Source organism: Camelina sativa, chromosome 15 (assembly GCF_030686135.1).
Source record: "Camelina sativa cultivar CO46 ecotype springtype chromosome 15, ASM3068613v1".
NCBI classification, from domain to species: Eukaryota; Viridiplantae; Streptophyta; class Magnoliopsida; order Brassicales; family Brassicaceae; genus Camelina; species Camelina sativa.
Genome location: NC_141894.1, coordinates 11,345,918 through 11,364,566, shown reverse-complemented (window position 1 = coordinate 11,364,566; position 18,649 = coordinate 11,345,918). Strand labels below are relative to the sequence as shown.

The 18,649-nt window shown below is 37.8% G+C and overlaps 4 protein-coding genes and 3 pseudogenes across 5 annotated transcripts; 1 reads left to right on the top strand and 6 right to left on the bottom strand.

Annotated features, from left to right (window-relative positions):
• The first annotated feature begins 466 nt into the window (after positions 1–466).
• On the top strand, positions 467–1,016 carry LOC104746522 (photosystem II 5 kDa protein, chloroplastic). The gene has a single exon (XM_010468018.3). It carries the CDS (start codon positions 568–570, stop codon positions 886–888), a length of 321 nt encoding a protein of 106 aa, XP_010466320.1. The 5' UTR covers positions 467–567; the 3' UTR covers positions 889–1,016.
• On the bottom strand, positions 495–2,714 carry LOC104746523 (uncharacterized). Its single transcript, XM_010468020.3, has one exon. The coding sequence runs from the start codon at positions 2,435–2,437 to the stop codon at positions 1,199–1,201; it is 1,239 nt and encodes a 412-aa protein (XP_010466322.2). The 5' UTR covers positions 2,438–2,714; the 3' UTR covers positions 495–1,198.
• A 217-nt stretch (positions 2,715–2,931) lies between these two features.
• Positions 2,932–5,333, bottom strand: LOC147926501 (uncharacterized). Its single transcript, XM_087488966.1, has 3 exons — positions 4,930–5,333; positions 3,902–4,795; positions 2,932–3,284 (listed from the first exon to the last, which is right to left on the bottom strand). The coding sequence occupies exons 1-3, from the start codon at positions 5,246–5,248 to the stop codon at positions 3,007–3,009; spliced, it is 1,491 nt and encodes a 496-aa protein (XP_087345092.1). The 5' UTR covers positions 5,249–5,333; the 3' UTR covers positions 2,932–3,006.
• Positions 5,334–6,205: 872 nt separating this feature from the next.
• On the bottom strand, positions 6,206–7,797 carry LOC104746521 (uncharacterized). The gene has a single exon (XM_010468017.3). It carries the CDS (start codon positions 7,582–7,584, stop codon positions 6,505–6,507), a length of 1,080 nt encoding a protein of 359 aa, XP_010466319.1. The 5' UTR covers positions 7,585–7,797; the 3' UTR covers positions 6,206–6,504.
• Positions 7,798–9,669: 1,872 nt separating this feature from the next.
• On the bottom strand, positions 9,670–11,323 carry LOC147926500 (uncharacterized; annotated as a pseudogene).
• A 706-nt stretch (positions 11,324–12,029) lies between these two features.
• LOC104746519 (uncharacterized) lies at positions 12,030–13,618 on the bottom strand (annotated as a pseudogene).
• Positions 13,619–16,990: 3,372 nt separating this feature from the next.
• On the bottom strand, positions 16,991–18,453 carry LOC104746518 (uncharacterized; annotated as a pseudogene). Its single transcript, XR_015582478.1, has one exon. The product of XR_015582478.1 is annotated as an uncharacterized LOC104746518 (transcript).
• Between the last annotated feature and the right edge of the window lie 196 nt (positions 18,454–18,649).

Genomic DNA, 18,649 nt, shown 5'->3' with positions numbered 1-18,649 from the left:
GATTCTAACTCTTTGAGAGCTAAATATATTTTTAAAAAATAATCAATGCATAAGGAGGGGATTTGGGGAGATCCAAGATTGGTTTTGCCATTTCTCTAGTGTTTCCCCTATACAAACTCTTCTTTTTTTTTTTTTTTAATCGGTTGTAAGTTTTAGGGAGATCTAAAACTGGATGGAAGAATCAAGAAGACATTTGCAAAAGAGTTTATGAATACTAGTCGACTTGAAAAGATTTAAATGTAGTCAGTCTTCGAATATATCAATGGACCTACATGTGGGACTGGCGGACTGCACAACAAAAGTATCTCTAATATACACTTTTGCAATGTCCAACCTCTCATCATGGTTCTTCTTAAACAAAAGATAGAACATGACACGTGGCAACAACCCATTTGCACGAAAATCATATTTGGATAAGGAAATGGATATCATTTCTCCACAAACTCAAATTACCCAACCTCTTAAACACATTCCCCATCATCACCTCACAAACCATTTCACCAAGAGCCAACCTAGAGCCAACCTAGAGAGAGAGAGACAGAGAGATCAATCGCAGACTATCAAGCAATGGCATCGATGACCATGACCGCTACCTTCCTCCCTGCCGTCGCCAAGCTTCCCTCAGCCACCAGCGGACGTAAGCTCTCGGTAGTCAGAGCCTCCACAAGCGACAACACACCCAGCTTAGAAGTCAAGGCCCAGAAGGAACAGAGCAGCACCACAATGAGGAGGGACCTCATGTTCACGGCTGCAGCTGCTGCGGTTTGCTCTTTGGCTAAGGTAGCCATGGCGGAAGAGGAAGAGCCAAAGCGAGGGACAGAGGCGGCCAAGAAGAAATACGCCGAAGTTTGTGTCACAATGCCTACCGCCAAGATCTGCCATTACTGATTCAACAAATCCACCTTCATTCATGTCTATCTCTCTATCCCTTTCAATTTCGGTAAATTTTCTCAATCAAGTTTGGTCTGTAATCGTATATTGATCGATCTACTAAAAGCCATTTGATCTTTCTACTAGAATCGTTTACTTTCACCATTAGCAAGCATTGCATTGTGAAATACAAAATGGTTTCCCAACAAACTAGATTAAAAACCAAACCGTCCTAGCAGAATGTTATTTAGCATTCTTATTCTTAGACAAAAGAAACTTGAAAACAGAATAAAACCAAACTAAGCGACCACATAAAAGACTGATACCTCTAATGCCTAATACCTTCTTTAATCACCTGCAAACGCATAACATATCCTCTCCTCTCATCCACCCAATCTTCTCCAAATACTTTCCCACCTTCATTCTTAATAATGCATTTTTCTCCATCCATCATTACTGAACCGCCTTCGTCAGCAGTCATCTGAGAAACACTCAACACGTTTTTGTCGATCCCGGGAACAAAAAGCACATTCCTGATCCTCTTCTTCCCTCCCTTGGTCATAAACATGACATCTCCTTTCCCGTGTACCATGATTACCCTCCCGTCCACCAGTCCAACCCTAGCTCTGTACGATCGGTCCAAAGTCGTGAAAAACTTCTCATATGGAGTCATGTGATTCGTGGTAGCGGGGTGTACCAACCACAGATTCATATCATATCTCAAACCAGTAACAGGTACCGCTAACATCAGATGCTCGGGTTTTTGGATCTTCTTTTGATTCATCTGAGCTTGTTGTTGTGTTGCCGCCGCACCTTGCAGATTCCTAGAGTTCACTACCTTAGGTTTGTAATAACAGTCTTCTTCGTTATGATTGTCCCTCTCGCACACGTCACACCACATCTCCTCGTCAGCCCAGGCTTTTCTAAGAAAGTCAATGAACTTCTTTAACTCCTCAGGCATAGTTCTAGGATCATCACCATACCTTCCCAAAACCGTGAGAAGATCGCGAGATGTCAAATCAGGAAGAGTCATGAACTCCTCCAACAGAGGAATACAATCCTCGTATCGCTCTGGCAGCGAAGCTATTAGCTTAGCGACAAGCTTCTCATCGTCTGGTTGTTTTCCCAAACCGTAGAACCCGTCAATGAGTTTCGTAACTCTCTTCAAGTACAAATCCATATGTTCTTCTTCATCCATCTCAAGATTTTCCAACTGCTTCTCTAACCTACGTATCTTTGCTTCTTCCGTACCGTTGCCTTTGTAGAGCAAATCCCAAAGTTCCTTGGACGAAGCGACCGAGATTGTTTTCCTGAAAACCGAATCAGGGAGAGATGATTGCATTATCTTGAGCGCTGTGTTGTCTTTGTTAACACGGTTCCTCCATAGTGCGAGATCTAGGGGTTTAATGGTAGCCGCTAAGGCTGGGATCTTCGTTGGATTTGGGGAGACTCCGGTTTGAACGACTTCCCAAACTTCATCCTCCATGAGTCTGGTTTTGGTGATTGGAGCCCATTGTTCGTAGTCAAAGTCGTCGGAGACACCGTCTTGAATATTCAACGCCACCATAGCCGCAAGCAACAACTGTCGTCTAGCCTTTTTATCTGTATCTCTTGGGGCAACCAAAGCGATTAAACTAATCCTTAACCCTAACACTTTCTATTTGTATAGTGATTTTTTATTCTTAACCGTAAACCGTAGACTTTTGCCAAATCACCAAATTGAGTAGTGGCTCGGTTTTGGTTTTATTCTTGGTTCGGTTTGACGCAATTGGAGAAATATCAAATATCTATAAACGTATCGGTTTACATTATTCTCTTTGACATAAAAAAAAAAAAAAAAAAAAAAAAAATCTAGGGGTGAACCTCACTCAATTTTAGTTGTTATCTAATATGAAAATATGAAATTTACCGGATACTTCATTGATAGTTTCTCCATTGTTTTAGAATTTGAAGAGATAATTGTGTTTGATCAATTGTTGTTGATATCAGAAACAACAACTAGAAGTTTGATTTAAAGAAATAAGATCTGGGCGGACTTTCGGTATAAATCGACAAGAACTAGAAAAAACATCGAACTGGATTTTTGTTATTGATTTTCTCTGTTTTCTCGTAGAAATGTTACATATCCCGAACACTTTACAAAGGCTGATTATTTAAATTAAATCCTCCACAAGGTTCCTCCGCAATCTTCTCCTGCAATCTCGCCCCCGATCCTAGCAACAAAATCCCGATCTCATCTTTGGTTGACTCCGTCCTCCAGCTCGAACCCTCTTCTTGGGCTCTAGTCGGGCCCACTTGCCGGGTTGACGTTTGCTCCTTAATGGGCTTATCGGTTGGGCCTTTTAACTCGCGAAACCCAACACCAACAATTGTGAAGACCAAATCTCGAAATTGACTTGAGTTATAATCAAATTCTATGAAAAAAAAGAGTTTTGACCACATTCAGTAGAAATGCATAAGTCCAATCAATAGATTTATGTACACTTTTGACTATAAATGGTAATCGAGCAAAGCCAATATCTAATACTAACTTATGAGAAACATAACCATGTGATATTCTTGCATGTCCCACGAAAAACTTCATAGATCTATCTAAATTTAATATATACCGACCTCTAACAACATCTTCATATCATTAACAACAAGAAGCAATCAAAGAACATGGCTTTCGTAAGAGATAATCATGGATGCAAAGAGGAATCTTGGTGGCTCAGTAGCAGGAACGAGGAAAGAAACTTCAGCACGAAAAAAACAAAGGTTACTTAAAGCCCTTTCAATGTTAACGACAATCGTCTGCTTTCACCATTAGCAAAATCACTGTTGTGTAATGAATACAAAATATATAGTGTCCAAAAACCACATTATGACATTAACACCAAGCATAATACGAAATAGCTTTCTTAGACAAACAAACAGAAAACAGAATTAAACCCACATAAAAAGACAGAGATACGTCCACCTTAAAGAGTTATAAGTCTAGTACCAGATTGTACCAAAGTGAATAGCCGCTACAATTAAGAGATGAGGTTACCTTCAGTCACCTGCAAACGCAGGACATATCCTCTGTTCTCTTCCATTACGGCTTCCCCAAATATTTCTACAGTCTTCCTTTTCTGAAAAATGCACTTGTCTTTTATAATTATCCTTGAATAGCCTCTTGATGCCATTTGATCAACACTAAACACGTTTATGTTTAGCCCGGGAACGAAAAGCACATTCCTAACCAGCTTCTTCTTCCCTTCCTTGGTCCTGATCTTGACATCTCCTTTACCTTCTGTCATGATATTTGATCCATCCATAAGCAGAGCGCTTTGACTTCTGTCTAAACTAGTGAAAAACTTCAAAAACGGAGTCATATGATTCGTGGAATCTCTGGAAACCATCCACATTGTCTCATCAAACGCCGTAGAACCATTTAACAGAAGATAATCAGGTTCAGGCTCAAATCCTGATTCTGATTCAGATTCGTATTCGTACTCAGATTCAAGTTCGACTTCTCCCTTTTGAGTTTTAGAAGTTGGCCGTCCTCGCTTTGTATTGCAATCACTCGCATAATGCCCTCTTTCTCCACATTGAAAGCATTTGCCTTTTTTGGGTCTAGACTGATGACCGGATCCTCTAGTAGAATCTTCTGCCTCCTCAGTTAATGAATAACAACAGTCTTCTTGCTTGTGATCATTCTCGTTACACACGCCACAACAACCCTTGTTAGACATTGACCTAACATCTTTGAGAAAAGCCTTCAACATTGGAGGCATAGTTTCCCCTGGTACTGATCCTAACATTTCAAAAACCAAAAGAAGATTTCGAAGAGACATACTAGGAAGATCCATGAGTTCATCTAGCACCGGAAGAACAACATCATATGAACTTGGCAGCGAAGTTAACAGCTTCCTCATTATCAGATGATCCGATTTCGGTTTTCCTGAAATACGGAACCGTTCGACGATTTCAAAAACTCTATCTACGTAAAGTAAAGCTTCATCGGTTCTGATTCATCCATAGCTAGTTCTTGGAATTTCTTCTCTAGCCTACGTAGCTTAGCTTGTTCATTGTTACCTTTGAGCAAATCCCAAACTTCCTTGGCCGAAGAAGCAGAGAGAGTCTTTCTGAAAACAGAATCAGTGAGAGAAGATTGCAAAACCTGAAGCGCTTTCATGTCTTTCACCGCGACATCTCTCCATTTCGAAAGTTCTTCGGGTCGGATCTTCGCTGCTAACTCCAGAACCTTCGATGGATCCGGCGGAACTCCGTTCTCGACAACATCCCAAAGTTCTTTCTTCTTTAGTGTTGTTTTCGTGACCGGAGACCAGATTTCATAGTCGAAGTCATCGGAAAGAGCGTCTTGTGTATATGTAATCGCCGCCGCCTTAGCCATAATACTTTCTATTTTCTTTTCCTTCGACCACAAAACTTTCTATTTATTTAGTAGTACACTAGTAGTCTAGTACTAGTGAGTGACATTATTATCAAACCGGAAACCCTTTAAATTACATATGGAAATCACCAAATTAGCAAATGGTTCGGTTTAACGCAATTGGATTAATTTATCTGTTCACTCATTACAAGTGTACTCGGTCAAGTTATTCGGCTCAGTTCACAACTTCATATGCGCGTTTGATTAGTATACTACTAGGATTAATTTGAAAAAATGTTTTTAAGTTCCCTACTCTCTATTTTTATATCCAAACAATTTTTTACAAAATGTAACCAAGCACAATTTTTTTTTACATCAATATATACTTTTCGTTAAATTCTCTGTTACATAATTTATGTAATGTCATGATGTCATAATGTTGTTTCAGAATTAGAAACATGGCCCCGCACATGGTGTGTAGGATATAGAACCTAGTAGTTTATAGAATAATGCAAATTTGAATGGACTTGAATTTGGTTGATGTAATCAAATTTGGTTGTGCCTTGTTCAATTTTAAGTGGGTTGGTTCAGTTGAGTGATTAAGAAGTGTTAATTCCTACACCACATTGCAAGCTTCTCTCCCGCCAAAATTATCTATGACGACTATTCTGAATGATAATTACAGCAGTCGTTGAGTTTTGATCCATCACATCTTAGAACTTGGTTTACTTTGAAAATTTAACACAGCACTGAACATATAAATATCTGGAACAACATACATTGGATCTAAATTATTTGAGTATTTGCAGTTTTGCACCTTGCAATTATGGAAAAACGTAATATTTTAATAGACTAACAAATCCATTTCATTGATAGGCATGCATAAATTTATGTCACAATGCTTACAAATGTATTGTCTATCTCAAGTTAAGTCCTGTAATCATATATTTGATCAATTTACTAAAACCCCTTAAGCTATTCTACTAGAATTCGTCTCCTTTTACCATTCACAAAACTTGACAAAAGCACTGCATTGTGAATAACAAACAAAGATTTTGACTACTAGATTAATACCAAGCCGTCTAAGCTAAAAGACCAGGCTAATACATACTACAAATGCAGAATATGAATCAGCTTTTCTTAATATGAACAAACTGAAAACGGAACAAACGCACAAACAAACACATAAAAGACTTAGATCCATTCATAGTGGCAAATCCATTCATATTCATAGTGGATTCTACTACCAAATCCATTCATAGTGGCAAAGCAGCTCCTTAACCTTGAGAAGTGAGATTACCTTCAATGACCTGATAACGCTGAAAAAATCCTCCATCTCCCTTCAAGGTTTCCCCAAATACTTTACCAGTCCTCCGACCCTTAAGAACGGTATTGTCTCCATCAATTATCATAATGTAGCCTAATTGTCCCAGCTGAGACACACTCAACACGTTTTTGTCGAGATCCGGAACGAAAAGCACATTCTTTATCGTCTTCCTCTTCCTCTTCCCTTCTTTGGTCATGACCTTAACATCTCCTCTACCTTCTGCCATGATAACTGATCCGTCTCCCAATACTACCCGACCCTTGTGTGTTCTGTCAAGAGTGGTGAAAAACTTCAAATATGGAGTCATGTGATTCGTAGTACCGTTGGATAACAGCCACATATCCTCATCAAATGTCACAGTACCAGCAGTGAGTGATAACATTTTATACAGAGGTACTTCAATATTCTTGCTTTGACTTTGACATCTTCTCTTTTCTGATTCACATCTGTTAAAAAAATCAGTAAGACTCTTTACAGTCACCTTCTTCAGATTCACGTTTTCTTCTAACAGCGTAGCTATATCTTCATGCGACTCTGTTAGCGAGCCTAACACCTTGGTGATAACCTGGTAATCAGATTTCACAATTTTCAAACGGCGCAACTCTTCAGCGATTGTCACTACCCTATTCAAGTAGGAAACGATCGGTTCTGATTCATCCATGGTAACTTCTTCGAATTGCTTCTGTATCCTACGTATCTTAGCTTGTTCATTGTAAGTTTCTTCGAGCAAATCCCAAACTTCCTTGGCCGAAGAAGCAGAGAGAGTCTTCCTGAAAGCCGAATCCGTGAGAGTAGACTGCAAAATCTGGAGCGCTTTCATGTCTTTCAACGCGAGATCTCTCCATTCCAAAAGTTCTTCGGGTTGGATCGTCGCTGCTAACTCTGGAACCTTCGATGGATCAGGCGGGACTCCGTTCTCGACGACATCCCAGAGTCCTTTCTCCGTCAGTGTGGTTTTCGTTATTCGTGCCCAAATTCCGTAGTTCAGGTCATCGGAAACATCGTCTTGTTGTTTATTCGTCGCCGCCATAGCCGTAACTATCAAAAAATCTCTTGGAGAAAGCGAATGGAATAAACGTCATTTAAATATCTTCATGATTTTCGAAATTGGGGGAAGATGATGATTTGGGAAATTAGGGATTTGACTTTCGAAATTGGGGGTTTTAATTGATTTGGGGTTTTGGTTTTTGCCAAATGACGTCGTTTCTCATTAACAGAGGATTGTTTAACGATTTAACGACACATAAACGTCTATTACCAGCTCTCTTAAACGATTTAACGTTATGATCGTTTTGGCTCAGTCAACAAAACATGATGTTTTAGAAAAAAGTCAACAACGCTTTCTATATTTCTTTATACAGTGACATAAAACCAAACAAACCTAAGGTGCAATTTGGAAAATCTCCAAATCAGGTGTAAATATTTCGGTTATTGGTTTGGTTTACTTCAATTGGAGGATTAACCCAAATTTTATCGGTCAAGTATACTGATCAGTTCCCAAATACGTCTTAATTCTTGAAAATTGAAATCATTTTCATTTCCTAATACACTCTCGAATATACAGAGTTTTCAAATTGACATAAGTTATTATGGTAAGAGAAATCTAATTTGGTTAAGTCTGGTTAATTCAATTTGAATGGATTGATCCGGTTAAGTGATTAACCCAACACCATTCAGCTACCTTCTCCTAATAAGTAATAATAACTCTTCCTTGCTTTTTTCCCAACATATCTGAGTGCATCGCAACATCTGAAGCGCCTTCAATAATATTTTTTACTATAATTCGTCCACTTTTCACCATTAACAAAACATAACAAACGTGTTGCAATAGTGAATAACAAAACAGTATGTGAAAACTAGATATAATGAGTGAGGAAGACAGTTAAAAATATATATATCATGAGAAGAGGTAAAAAAAAAAAAACTCACCTAGTAGCCTGAGTGACACGTCTACTATAATTATCGACGAGATGCTGTGCCTCGTAACAATGGAGTCGACTAGCTCACGCGGTAGAGATAGAGACCCACGGTTCTGTTGTTTGGAATGAGAATCGAGACCGTGAGTTGGTCTCATACTTCCATGATTTGGATAACCTCACGGCCCTGAAGCCACATGGTCTTGGACTGCACAATGGCAGCACGACAAGTAACAAGCTAAATCATATTCGCAAACTAACCAAAAGTTCACAAATATAATATACTATTAGACGTAAAAAGAAATAAAATCTTGGCAATTTATCATACTTAACCGTAATTTCCAAAATCTTATTGTGCAATTGAAAATAAAATCATACGTAAGTACATGTCATGTTAAAAAACTTTCACTAAACATGTTCAAAAATTAAAATAAAAACAAACAACAAACATAACCATTTCTCATATATAAAATTACAAAATTAACAATAGAAAAATTACAAAATTAACAATATAAAACTTACAAAATAGTTGTTTTTTTCAAATCATCATATTTAGCATATAATTTTATCGCATAATGTTTTATCCAATTTTTTTGTTTAAACAATATAAATTATATTTTATTTTAAATTATAATATAAATAAAATGAATTTCAACATGTACTTTAGTACGGTACGTACCTAATCTAATTCATAATAAAAATAGTCTAAATTTGAAAATTGGTGATTTAAATGACATTTTCCCCTATAAACTAACCCCTCACCTGAACGCTTTTTGTATTTTTTAATACAGTGACATTAAACCAAACAAACCCTAAGGTGCAATTTGGAAAATCACCAAATCAGGTGTAAACATTTCGGTTATTGGTTTGGTTTACTTCAATTGGATGATTAACCCAAATTACATCGGTCAAGTATACTGATCAGTTCCCAAATACGTCTTAATTCTTAAAAACTGAAATCATTTTCATTTCCTAATACACTCTCGAATATATAGAGTTTCCAAATTGACATAAGTATGGTCAGGGAGAAATCTAATTTGGTTAAGTCTGGTTAATTCAACTTGAATGGATTGATCCGGTTAAGTGATTAACCCAACACCACACGCTCAGCTAGCTTCTCCTAATAGTAACTCTTCCCTGCTTTTTTTCCAACATATCCCAAACATAAATATTTGCCGTAGCACCTGAGTGCATCGCAATATCTGAACCGCCTTCATATCTTTCTCAGAATTAACAAAACTTTACAAAAGCGTTGCATAGTGAATAACAAAACAGTATTTGAAAACTAGATTTAATACCATTATACCAAGCCGTCCTAGGTTAAAAGACCACATACTAATTCATACTGTAGTAGGAAGATATGAATTAGACTAGCCAAAAGACATACATCCACCTAACGAGTTAAGTCTACTACCAAAGTGAAACGCAGAGCTGATTAAGAGGTGACTTTACTACCTTCAGTCACCTGCAAACGAAGAGACAATCCTCTCTCATCCCACATAGTTTCCCCAAATTCTTTCCCAGTCCGATCGTGAACAATGCATTCGCCTTCTGCTCCCTTTATGAATGAACACAGTCCCTCTTGATGTCATCTGACGAACACTCAACACGTTTCTGTTGAGCCCGGGAACAAAAACCACATTGTTGATCGTCTTCTGCTTCCCTTCCTTCATCTTGATCTTTATATCTCCTCTTCCTTCTGCTATGATAACTGTTCCGTCAACCAAACCAACCTTGGCTTTGTATGTCTTGTCTAGAGTGGAGAAAAGCTTCTCATATGGAGTCATGTGATTCGAAGCATGGCCGTATATCATCCACATATTCTCATCATATGTGAAATCATTTAAAGCTAAATCTGCTAACAGTACATAATCAACTTCGATTGTTTCTTCCTCAACTATCTCAATCTGAGCATCATCTGTCGCAGACGGTTGCAGATTCTTTTTGTTGCAATCTTTGGCTTTATGCCCTCGTTCTCCACATTGAAAGCATTTGCCTTTCTTCGGTTTAGATTGCCTAGCTCCACTGGACTTTCCTGCCCTAGGGATTGAAGAAGTAGAAGAGTCTTCTTGGTTGTGATTGTTCTTGTTGCATAAGCCACAAGACTCCTCCTCATCAGCCATTGCTCTAAGCCTATTAGCCTTCAACATTAGATGGATAGATTCCTCTGTGATCGAATCATACATGAAAAAAATGTCGAGGAAACTCTTAAGACTCATATTCTTTAGATCCACGAGGTCACCCAACACTGGAGCTACATCGTCATATGACCCTGAGAGCGAGGCTAAGACCTTTTCGATAACTTGATAATCCGATTTCTCAATTCTCAAACGACGCAACTGTTCAACGATCTCTATAACCCTATCTAAATAGGAATTGATCGGTTCCTTTTCATCCATACTAAGTTCCTCAAATTGTTTCTCTAATCTACGTAGCTTAGCTTCCTCCGTATCGTTACCTTTCTGAAGCAAATCCCAGAGATCCTTGGCCGAAGCAGCCGAGATAGTCTTCCTGAAAGCAGAATCAGTGAGAGAAGATTGCAAAAACTGAAGCGCCTTCATGTCTTTCACCGCGAGATCTCTCCATTTTGAAAGTTCTTCGACTTGGATCGTCGCTGCTAACTCTGGAACCTTCGATGGATCCGGCGGGACTCCATTTTCGACGACATCCCAAAGTCCTTTCTCTGTTAGTGTCGTCTTCGCGATTGGAGCCCAGATTTCGTAGTTCAGGTCATCGGAAACAACGTCGTCGTGTAGCTTTCTTCGCCGCCGCCATAGCCTTAACTGTCAGGGTTTCTTTAACACTTGTTTTCTCTGGACTGTATATTCTATTGGAGAAATCAGGGAAATGCGAATAAACTATTCTCACAATAGTGAGCTGCCAGTGACAGTTTCTATTTATAATTTTATAAGCCCTAATTACATTTTGAACTCACCAAATGAGCAATGGCTCGGTTTTGGTTCTACTCTTGGTTTGGTTTAACGCAATTGGAAATATATAACTGATTGCATTTCATTCTGTATTCGGTCCGTTCAAGATGCTTGTTAATTTCATAAAATTATATAAACTTTTGAATTTGGTTGATACATAGTTTTCTAATCGCTTCTTGTTCGATGAGATTATTGTTAGGGAATATCTCGTTCAATTTAAGTGGGTTGATCCGGTTTAAGTGATTTAACCCTATACGGCTAGACCAGACGCAAACTTCTCTCAATGCATAATGGGTTATGAATATTGATTGTTTGTTCCACACGCCACACGACTTCTCAGACATTGATTAAAGCCTATAAAGCCTTCAACATTGGATTTAAACGCCTCTCGGTGGTCTAGGATATTTGAGTAACTGTAAGTTTTTTTTAAAAAATCTATTTGAGTAATTGTACTATGTAAAAAGAAAATGAAAAATGTGATTCAAATAATATAAAAAAATGATAACAAGTTCATTTCAGTGTCCAACAATAGTGAATATGCCCAAGTTTGTGTCACAATGTATATGGCCAAAATCTATCTTTCCATATCTTTCCATGCCAGTCTCCTTTCTCTTTTGTATTTTGATCAATTTTCTAACAAGTAAAACCCCTTCTATTATTCAACTAAAAATTCGTCACACAACTTGACAATAGCACTGCACACTGATGACAATATAGTTTTTGAACACTAGATTAAAACCAAACCGTCCTAGGTTATACGACCATAGACTAATCCATACTGCATGCAGTAGCAGAATATGTATTAGCTTTTCTTAGACAAACATATTGAAAACGGAATAAAACCAAACTAACAAAGACCGCATAGAAGGCTGATATGTCCAACCTTACGAGTTAAGTCTACCACCACCAGATGTAGTCATAATGAAAAGCAGCCAACTAAGACGTGTGGTTACCTACAATCACCTGCAAGCGCAAAGCCAATTCTTTCTCAACCCACTTCCACGTACTTTCCCCAAATTCAACACCAGTCCGATCGCGGATAATGCATTCGCCTCCACTTCCCTCTGTGAATGAGTAGACTCTAGATATCATCTGACTAAGACTTAACACGTTTCTGTTGAGTCCGGGTACGAAAATCACATTCTTGATCGTCTTCTTCTTCCCACCCTTCATCTTGATCTTTACATCTCCTCTTCCTTCAACCAAAAGAAGTGTTCCATCGGCCAATCCAACCTTCGCTTTGTGTGTCCTGTCTAGAGTGGTGAAGTACTTCTCATATGGAGTCATGTGATTCGTGGCCTCCCTGTATACCATCCAAACATCCTCATCATATGTTTTTTCCCCTAAAGTTACAGGCGTTAACAGACAATATTCAACTATCAATTCTTCCTTTTCATCTATCCGAAACCTAAAGTTGCAGTCTTCTTGGTTGTGATTGTTCTTGTAGCACAAGCCGCACCACTTGTCAGAGGTTGGTTTAAGCCTCAAATCCTTCAATAGACTAAAGATATCTTCCTCTGTTACTGATTTTATATCCATGGAAGCAAAAATACTCAATAAGACTCTGACTAGTCATCTTATGCACATCAATGAGTTCCTCCAACATGGAAGCTCGAGCATCGTATGACCCTGAGAGCGAGGTGAACACCTTCTTACAAATCTGGGAATCGGATTTCTCAATTTTCTTCAGACGCAACTGTTCAAGTACTTCCAAAACCCTATCTAAGTAGGAATCCACCGATTCTTTTTCATCCATACTAAGTTCTTCGAATTGCTTCTCTAACCTATGTATCGCCGTTTCTTCGTCACCTTTTTGAAGCGAATCCCAAACCTCTTTGGCCGAAGACGCTGAGGAGAGAGTGTTCCTGAACGCAGAATCAGCGAGAGAAGACTGCAAAATCTGGAACGCTTTCGTGTCTTTCGCCGCGAGATCTTCCCACTTGGAAAGTTCTTCGGGTTGAAGCTTCGCCGCTAACTCTGGGATCTTCGATGGATCCGGCGGGACTCCGTTCTCGACAATGTCCCAAAGTCCTTTCTCGATTAGTGTAGTTTTCGCCGTTGCAGCCCAGGTTTCGTAGGCAAACTCATCGGAAACAGCGTCTTCTTGTTGTATATTCGCCGATGCCATAGCCGTAACTGTCAGGGTTCCGCTCAATCTTTTTCTCTTGAAGCAAGCAAAGCGACTAAACTACTATTCCCTCACCAGTGACACTCTCTATTTGGTTAATAGTGTGACATCAAACAAAATCATAAAAGCCCTCAATTAATAAATTACAATCTTTTTTAACCACCAAATTAGCAAAGCAATGGCTCGGTTTATGTTCTACTCTTGGTTCGGTTTAAATACCATTTGCTTCAGTAAACTATTCGGCTCAATTCGCGTGTTAAAAATCATAAATCATTATTATATGATTATAAATAAAATAAACTTGTAAAATCTTGAAATGAATTTGGTTGATACGGAGTTTTCATATAGGTTCTGGTTCGGGATATTATTATTGGCATAAGCTAATTTGTTAGGGGAAATCAAATTTGGTTATATCTCGTTTAATTTAAGTGGGTTGATCCGGTTAAGTGATTTATCCTGACAGATATACACCACCACACGCAAACTTCTCTCCAGCGATGGTTCGGACTTGTGATTCAAACTAAGCACTCCAAGATGATCAATTTTATAATATTCTAAAATTGAGTATTTGCACTTAATGAAAATGAAGTTTGAAAAATGAGTATTCGGATACAGTATTTGAAAAATCAATATAATAAAACTTGAATGTGTTGCTCTCATTACTTGACACATCAAATTTTGTATTGAAGGAGAGGATGACACATCAATTAAAATGGCTAACCTATCAAATTAAAACAATTAATACATGTCAGCAATTTTTTTTTATGTGGACAAAACAAATCGAAAACGATAGCGTTTAATCTTTTGCTTGATTTTTTTTCTTCATTGCCGTGATACCAAACTTCTTCTTCGGCACCTTTTAACCTTCGACCGAATGTGCTATCCATCCCATGGCTGGGAGCATCACCACCGTCGGATTCAACGCTATTCTCACCGGAGCTACTAAAACTGTGTCGCATCGCGATTCTCGTCTCAACGTTGATTGTCGTAGAACTTCTCAAAATCAAAGACAGAGGTATTTGTTAAAAATTGCCCTTAACTTACACTACAATTTACTTTCCTGATTCCTATTACTTGCATATATATTCTTGCTAATTTGATTTCTACTTTTGATTTTGGGGATTGAAGATTTATGTGATGCATATTTCTCCTCTCCGATTCTGGGTAAGTGAATCTTCCATCCTTTTTCCAGATTCAGATCGAGTATGATTGATCAATCTAAAATTTTGAATTTAATTCATCTGGTTTTTTTGTAACTTTGTGAAGTTTTAGTTCCTTTGCAGAGTTACTGTTTGATCATTTTGGTGGACTATTATCATACATGTTTGTGATTAAAGTTGAAAGTTTGTACGAGAGCTATCTTGTGTCGTAAAAAGCTGTGTAACATTTGAACATGTAGAGATGATAAGGTAATGTGCAGAGAACATAATTTGTATTCGATTTGGTGTGTCATATTCAGTTTGCAAGGAACTGAGTGTTCTCTGTTTTGTGGTCACCTTTCAGGTTTACAAACAAGCAGTGATAAGAAAACAGCAAGGATGTGATTTTTCATTGACAAAAGAGTTGGATATTAACGCAAGTGTGTTTCCATATACATTAAACTCATATGTTTAAGTTTAATGTCTTTTTTTGCTCCAAATTGTTTTGGAGGCAGTTAGGACCGACGTTGAAGATACAAGCTTTAAAGATTTCAATTTCAATTTGGTTACTTGCTATTAGTGATTGGATTTGTATTAGCCAACAGTACATGTGATTAAATTTTCAGTATTTTTGATATGATTACAGGTTTGGCAAAAAAGAAGACAAGGACTTTATGATTTAATATATGTTAAGAAATATTCATTAAAACCTACTTTGATATGATTAGTTTGCTTTTCTTCGCAAGACTGGATAAGTCCGTGAGTTAAAAGTTTTAACTTAAAACGTTTATTTTCTGATTTAAAACTATTCCATGCTTGAGCTTTTAGGTGATCTTTTATTGTTCTTGTCTCATGCAGGCTAAGCATATGTTAATTCCTTATGTTCCGATGTTAGTGCCGCCAAGAAGATGGAAAGGATATGCTTTGAAACCTATTTCTTCTTTGGGACTATATATTAACCCCACACTTACGATTCATACTTACATTGAGAACCTCATGCCCACACATTGTGTTTATAGACATGTGTTTCTAGCACCTATGTGTACAAATACTGTGACATTTTTCTTCAGATATGACAAGTGTGGTTACTTCTTTTTACTTACTATATTATGCGTACTCTTTACTCATGGATCCAAAAAACAGCAAGATGCACTAACGATATTAATTATTTGCAAGACTGCTCATAAAGTATTTGAGGTATATTGGTATTATCGCTTTGTAAATTTATGTTTGTTAAGTGTTGTTGTTTGGTAATGTTTTACATTAATAATTATATTCTGGAATTGAACTTTGAATATGCATTGGATACACTTGAGAAGATTATAATAAATTCCAAATAACTTAATAGTAAATTCTAATTCCAACGGTGGGATTGCTTTTCCAACGGTTAGTTATTGATTTATTCATATGTTTTAGAGACAGATTTGACATAGAGTAAATTGTGACAAGTTGCATTGTTTGGTTTGGCAAACGAGCTTGGATTGAGCTGAAGCTCAGCAGGAGTATTGTGATGCATGAATATATGTTTTTGTTTATGGAGAACCAAGCTGTAAGTCTCCAACAAGTTAAAGCTAAGGTGAGGGTGATATTTGCAGATATGTAATGCAATAATCTCTTTCTTTGTTTACTCTTCAATATTTTCTGCGTATATGCTCGACAATTGTCTATGTTGTAGAACTTTCTATGATACGTTTGAATTATCTGGATTAGAGATTTGCAGAACTTATTTTAGATCTTTTGATGGAATCTTCAGAGTTTTATTATATGAGACTATGCTTTTGAACTCTCTTTATTGGAAGTGGTTTATTATGTTGAGTTTCTTATTTGAGTTCGTATAATGATAAATAGTGATTTAACTTTTCAGTGAAGACTGAACTATGAGCTTGAATGTATTATGAGTATTATCTTATAAGGGCACTAGCAAGTGTGAGTTACTTTTAACAGTGATTTGTACTCTTTAGGTTTATGAGGAGGAGTTCTTTAAATGTCTTAGCTTTGTGAGGCGGGGTTGATTAAATGTCTGCCTATACATGTTGGTCTATTTAGAAATTTTTAGGATTTATAATGATTGTCTATAGGTTGTATGATCTGTCATGAGAAAGCTAACATAACTAAAACTATAAACAACATACAAAAAATAAATGTAAAAATATATATATAAAAAATACAAAAAACAACCCCGCGGCGTAGCGCGGGTACTATCCTAGTATATATAAAAATGTGATATGAGAACAATATGCCAATGCCGATTCAACACCCATCGTTCCATGTCTTTATCTCCATTCTGTTTTGGTAAATGTTACTATGTCTCAAGTTTGGTCAGTTTTCTAACTAGTAAAAACCCTTTATTTATTATCTACAAGAATTCGTCTTACCATTAACAAAAAAAAACAAAGAAAAAACTTGACAAAAGCATTGCATAGTGAGTAACAAAAATAGTTTTTGAAACACCACAAGACCAATTCATAGTGCAGATAGCAGAATATGAACAAACTGAAAACATATTAAAACCAAACCAGAAAACCAAATAAAGACATATGCGTCCCACCACCTCACGAGTTATAAAAGTCTTCCATCAAATCACGAGGTGAGATTACCTTCAATCACCTTCAAACGCATAACAAATCCATTCTCATCCGACGACAACACAGCATCCCCAAATTCAAGACCAGTCCGATCGCAGATACTCCATTCGTCTTCACGTTCCTGTGAGAATGAGTAGCGTCTTGATACCATCTTCTCAATACTCAACACGTTTCTGTTTAGCCCTGGAACAAAAATCACATTCTTGATCGACTTCTTCTTCCCTCCCTTCATCCTGATCTGTACACTTCCTTTCCCTTCTACCTTAAGAAGTGTTCCATCAACCAATCCAACCTCAGCTTTGTGTGTCCTGTCTAGAGTAATGAAATACTTCTCATGTGGAGTCATGTGACTTGTGGCACAAGGGTACGCCACCCATATATCCTCCTCATATGTTTTCTCAGACAAACTCACCGGCGTTGACAGTCGATACTCAGCTTCAACGTATGCTCCTTCTTCTTCCTCGAATCTCTTAAGCATTAATCTGTTGCATTCTACTTCGTTGTGATCTATCTTAAAGCACACGCCACACCACTTCTTAGACTCTGATCTAAGCCTCAGATTCTTCAGGATTACAAGGAGAATCTCCTCGTTCACTGAATCAAACTTGAATCCATTAATATAGAAATACTGAACAAGACTCGCAGCAGACACGTGATGCACGTTCATGATCTCCTCCAACATCGAATGAACACCATCGCACGACTCTGGAAGCGAGGCGAACAGCTTCTTGCAAATCACGTAATCGGATTTCTCAATACTCAAACCACGCAACTGATCAGTGATTTCCAAAACCCTATCTAAGAATGAATCAAACGACTCTGTTTCACCCTTTTTAGCTTCTTCGAACTGCTTCTCTAACCTACGTATCATCGCTTGTTATTTACCTTTAAGAAGCAGATCCCAAACGTCTTTGGCTGAAGAAGCAGAGAGAGTCTTTCTGAAAGTCGATTCCGGGAGAGAAGATTGCAAAATCTGAAGCGCTTTTGTGTCTTTGACAACGAGATCTCTCCATTGTGAAAGCTCTTCGGGTTTGATCTTCGCCGCTGACTCTAGAATCTTCGATGGATCAGGTGGGACTCCGTTCTCGACAACATCCCAGAGTCCTTGATCGATTAGTGTAGCTTTCGTGGTTGGAGCCCAGATTTCGTAGTCGAAGTCATCGGAAACAGCCTCTTGTTGTTGTGGATTCGTCGCCGCCATAGCCGTAACCGTCAGAGAGATTCTTTAGAAACTTCTTTTTTATTCTCTCTTGGAGAAAGTGAAGAGGTTTGTTTATTCGATCACCTGAACTGTTTCTATTTATATAGTTTCATATTAAGCCTAACCGTAAACCCTAATAAGTTACAATTTGTTGTAATCACCATATTATCGGTTTAGAGTCGGTTTTAGTTCAATT

Coding starts and splice junctions, on each gene's coding strand:
- LOC104746523 (XM_010468020.3), bottom strand. CDS start 2,437: ATGGTGGCGTTGAATATTCAAGACGGTGTCTCCGACGACTTTGACTAC.
- LOC104746521 (XM_010468017.3), bottom strand. CDS start 7,584: ATGGCGGCGACGAATAAACAACAAGACGATGTTTCCGATGACCTGAAC.
- LOC104746522 (XM_010468018.3), top strand. CDS start 568: ATGGCATCGATGACCATGACCGCTACCTTCCTCCCTGCCGTCGCCAAG.
- LOC147926501 (XM_087488966.1), bottom strand. CDS start 5,248: ATGGCTAAGGCGGCGGCGATTACATATACACAAGACGCTCTTTCCGAT. Junction 4,796..4,929: donor AGTTTGGGATTTGCTCAAAG/GTAACAATGAAC, acceptor TCCGTATTTCAG/GAAAACCGAAATCGGATCAT. Junction 3,285..3,901: donor GCGTTTGCAGGTGACTGAAG/GTAACCTCATCT, acceptor TTTTTTTCATAG/AATTTGATTATAACTCAAGT.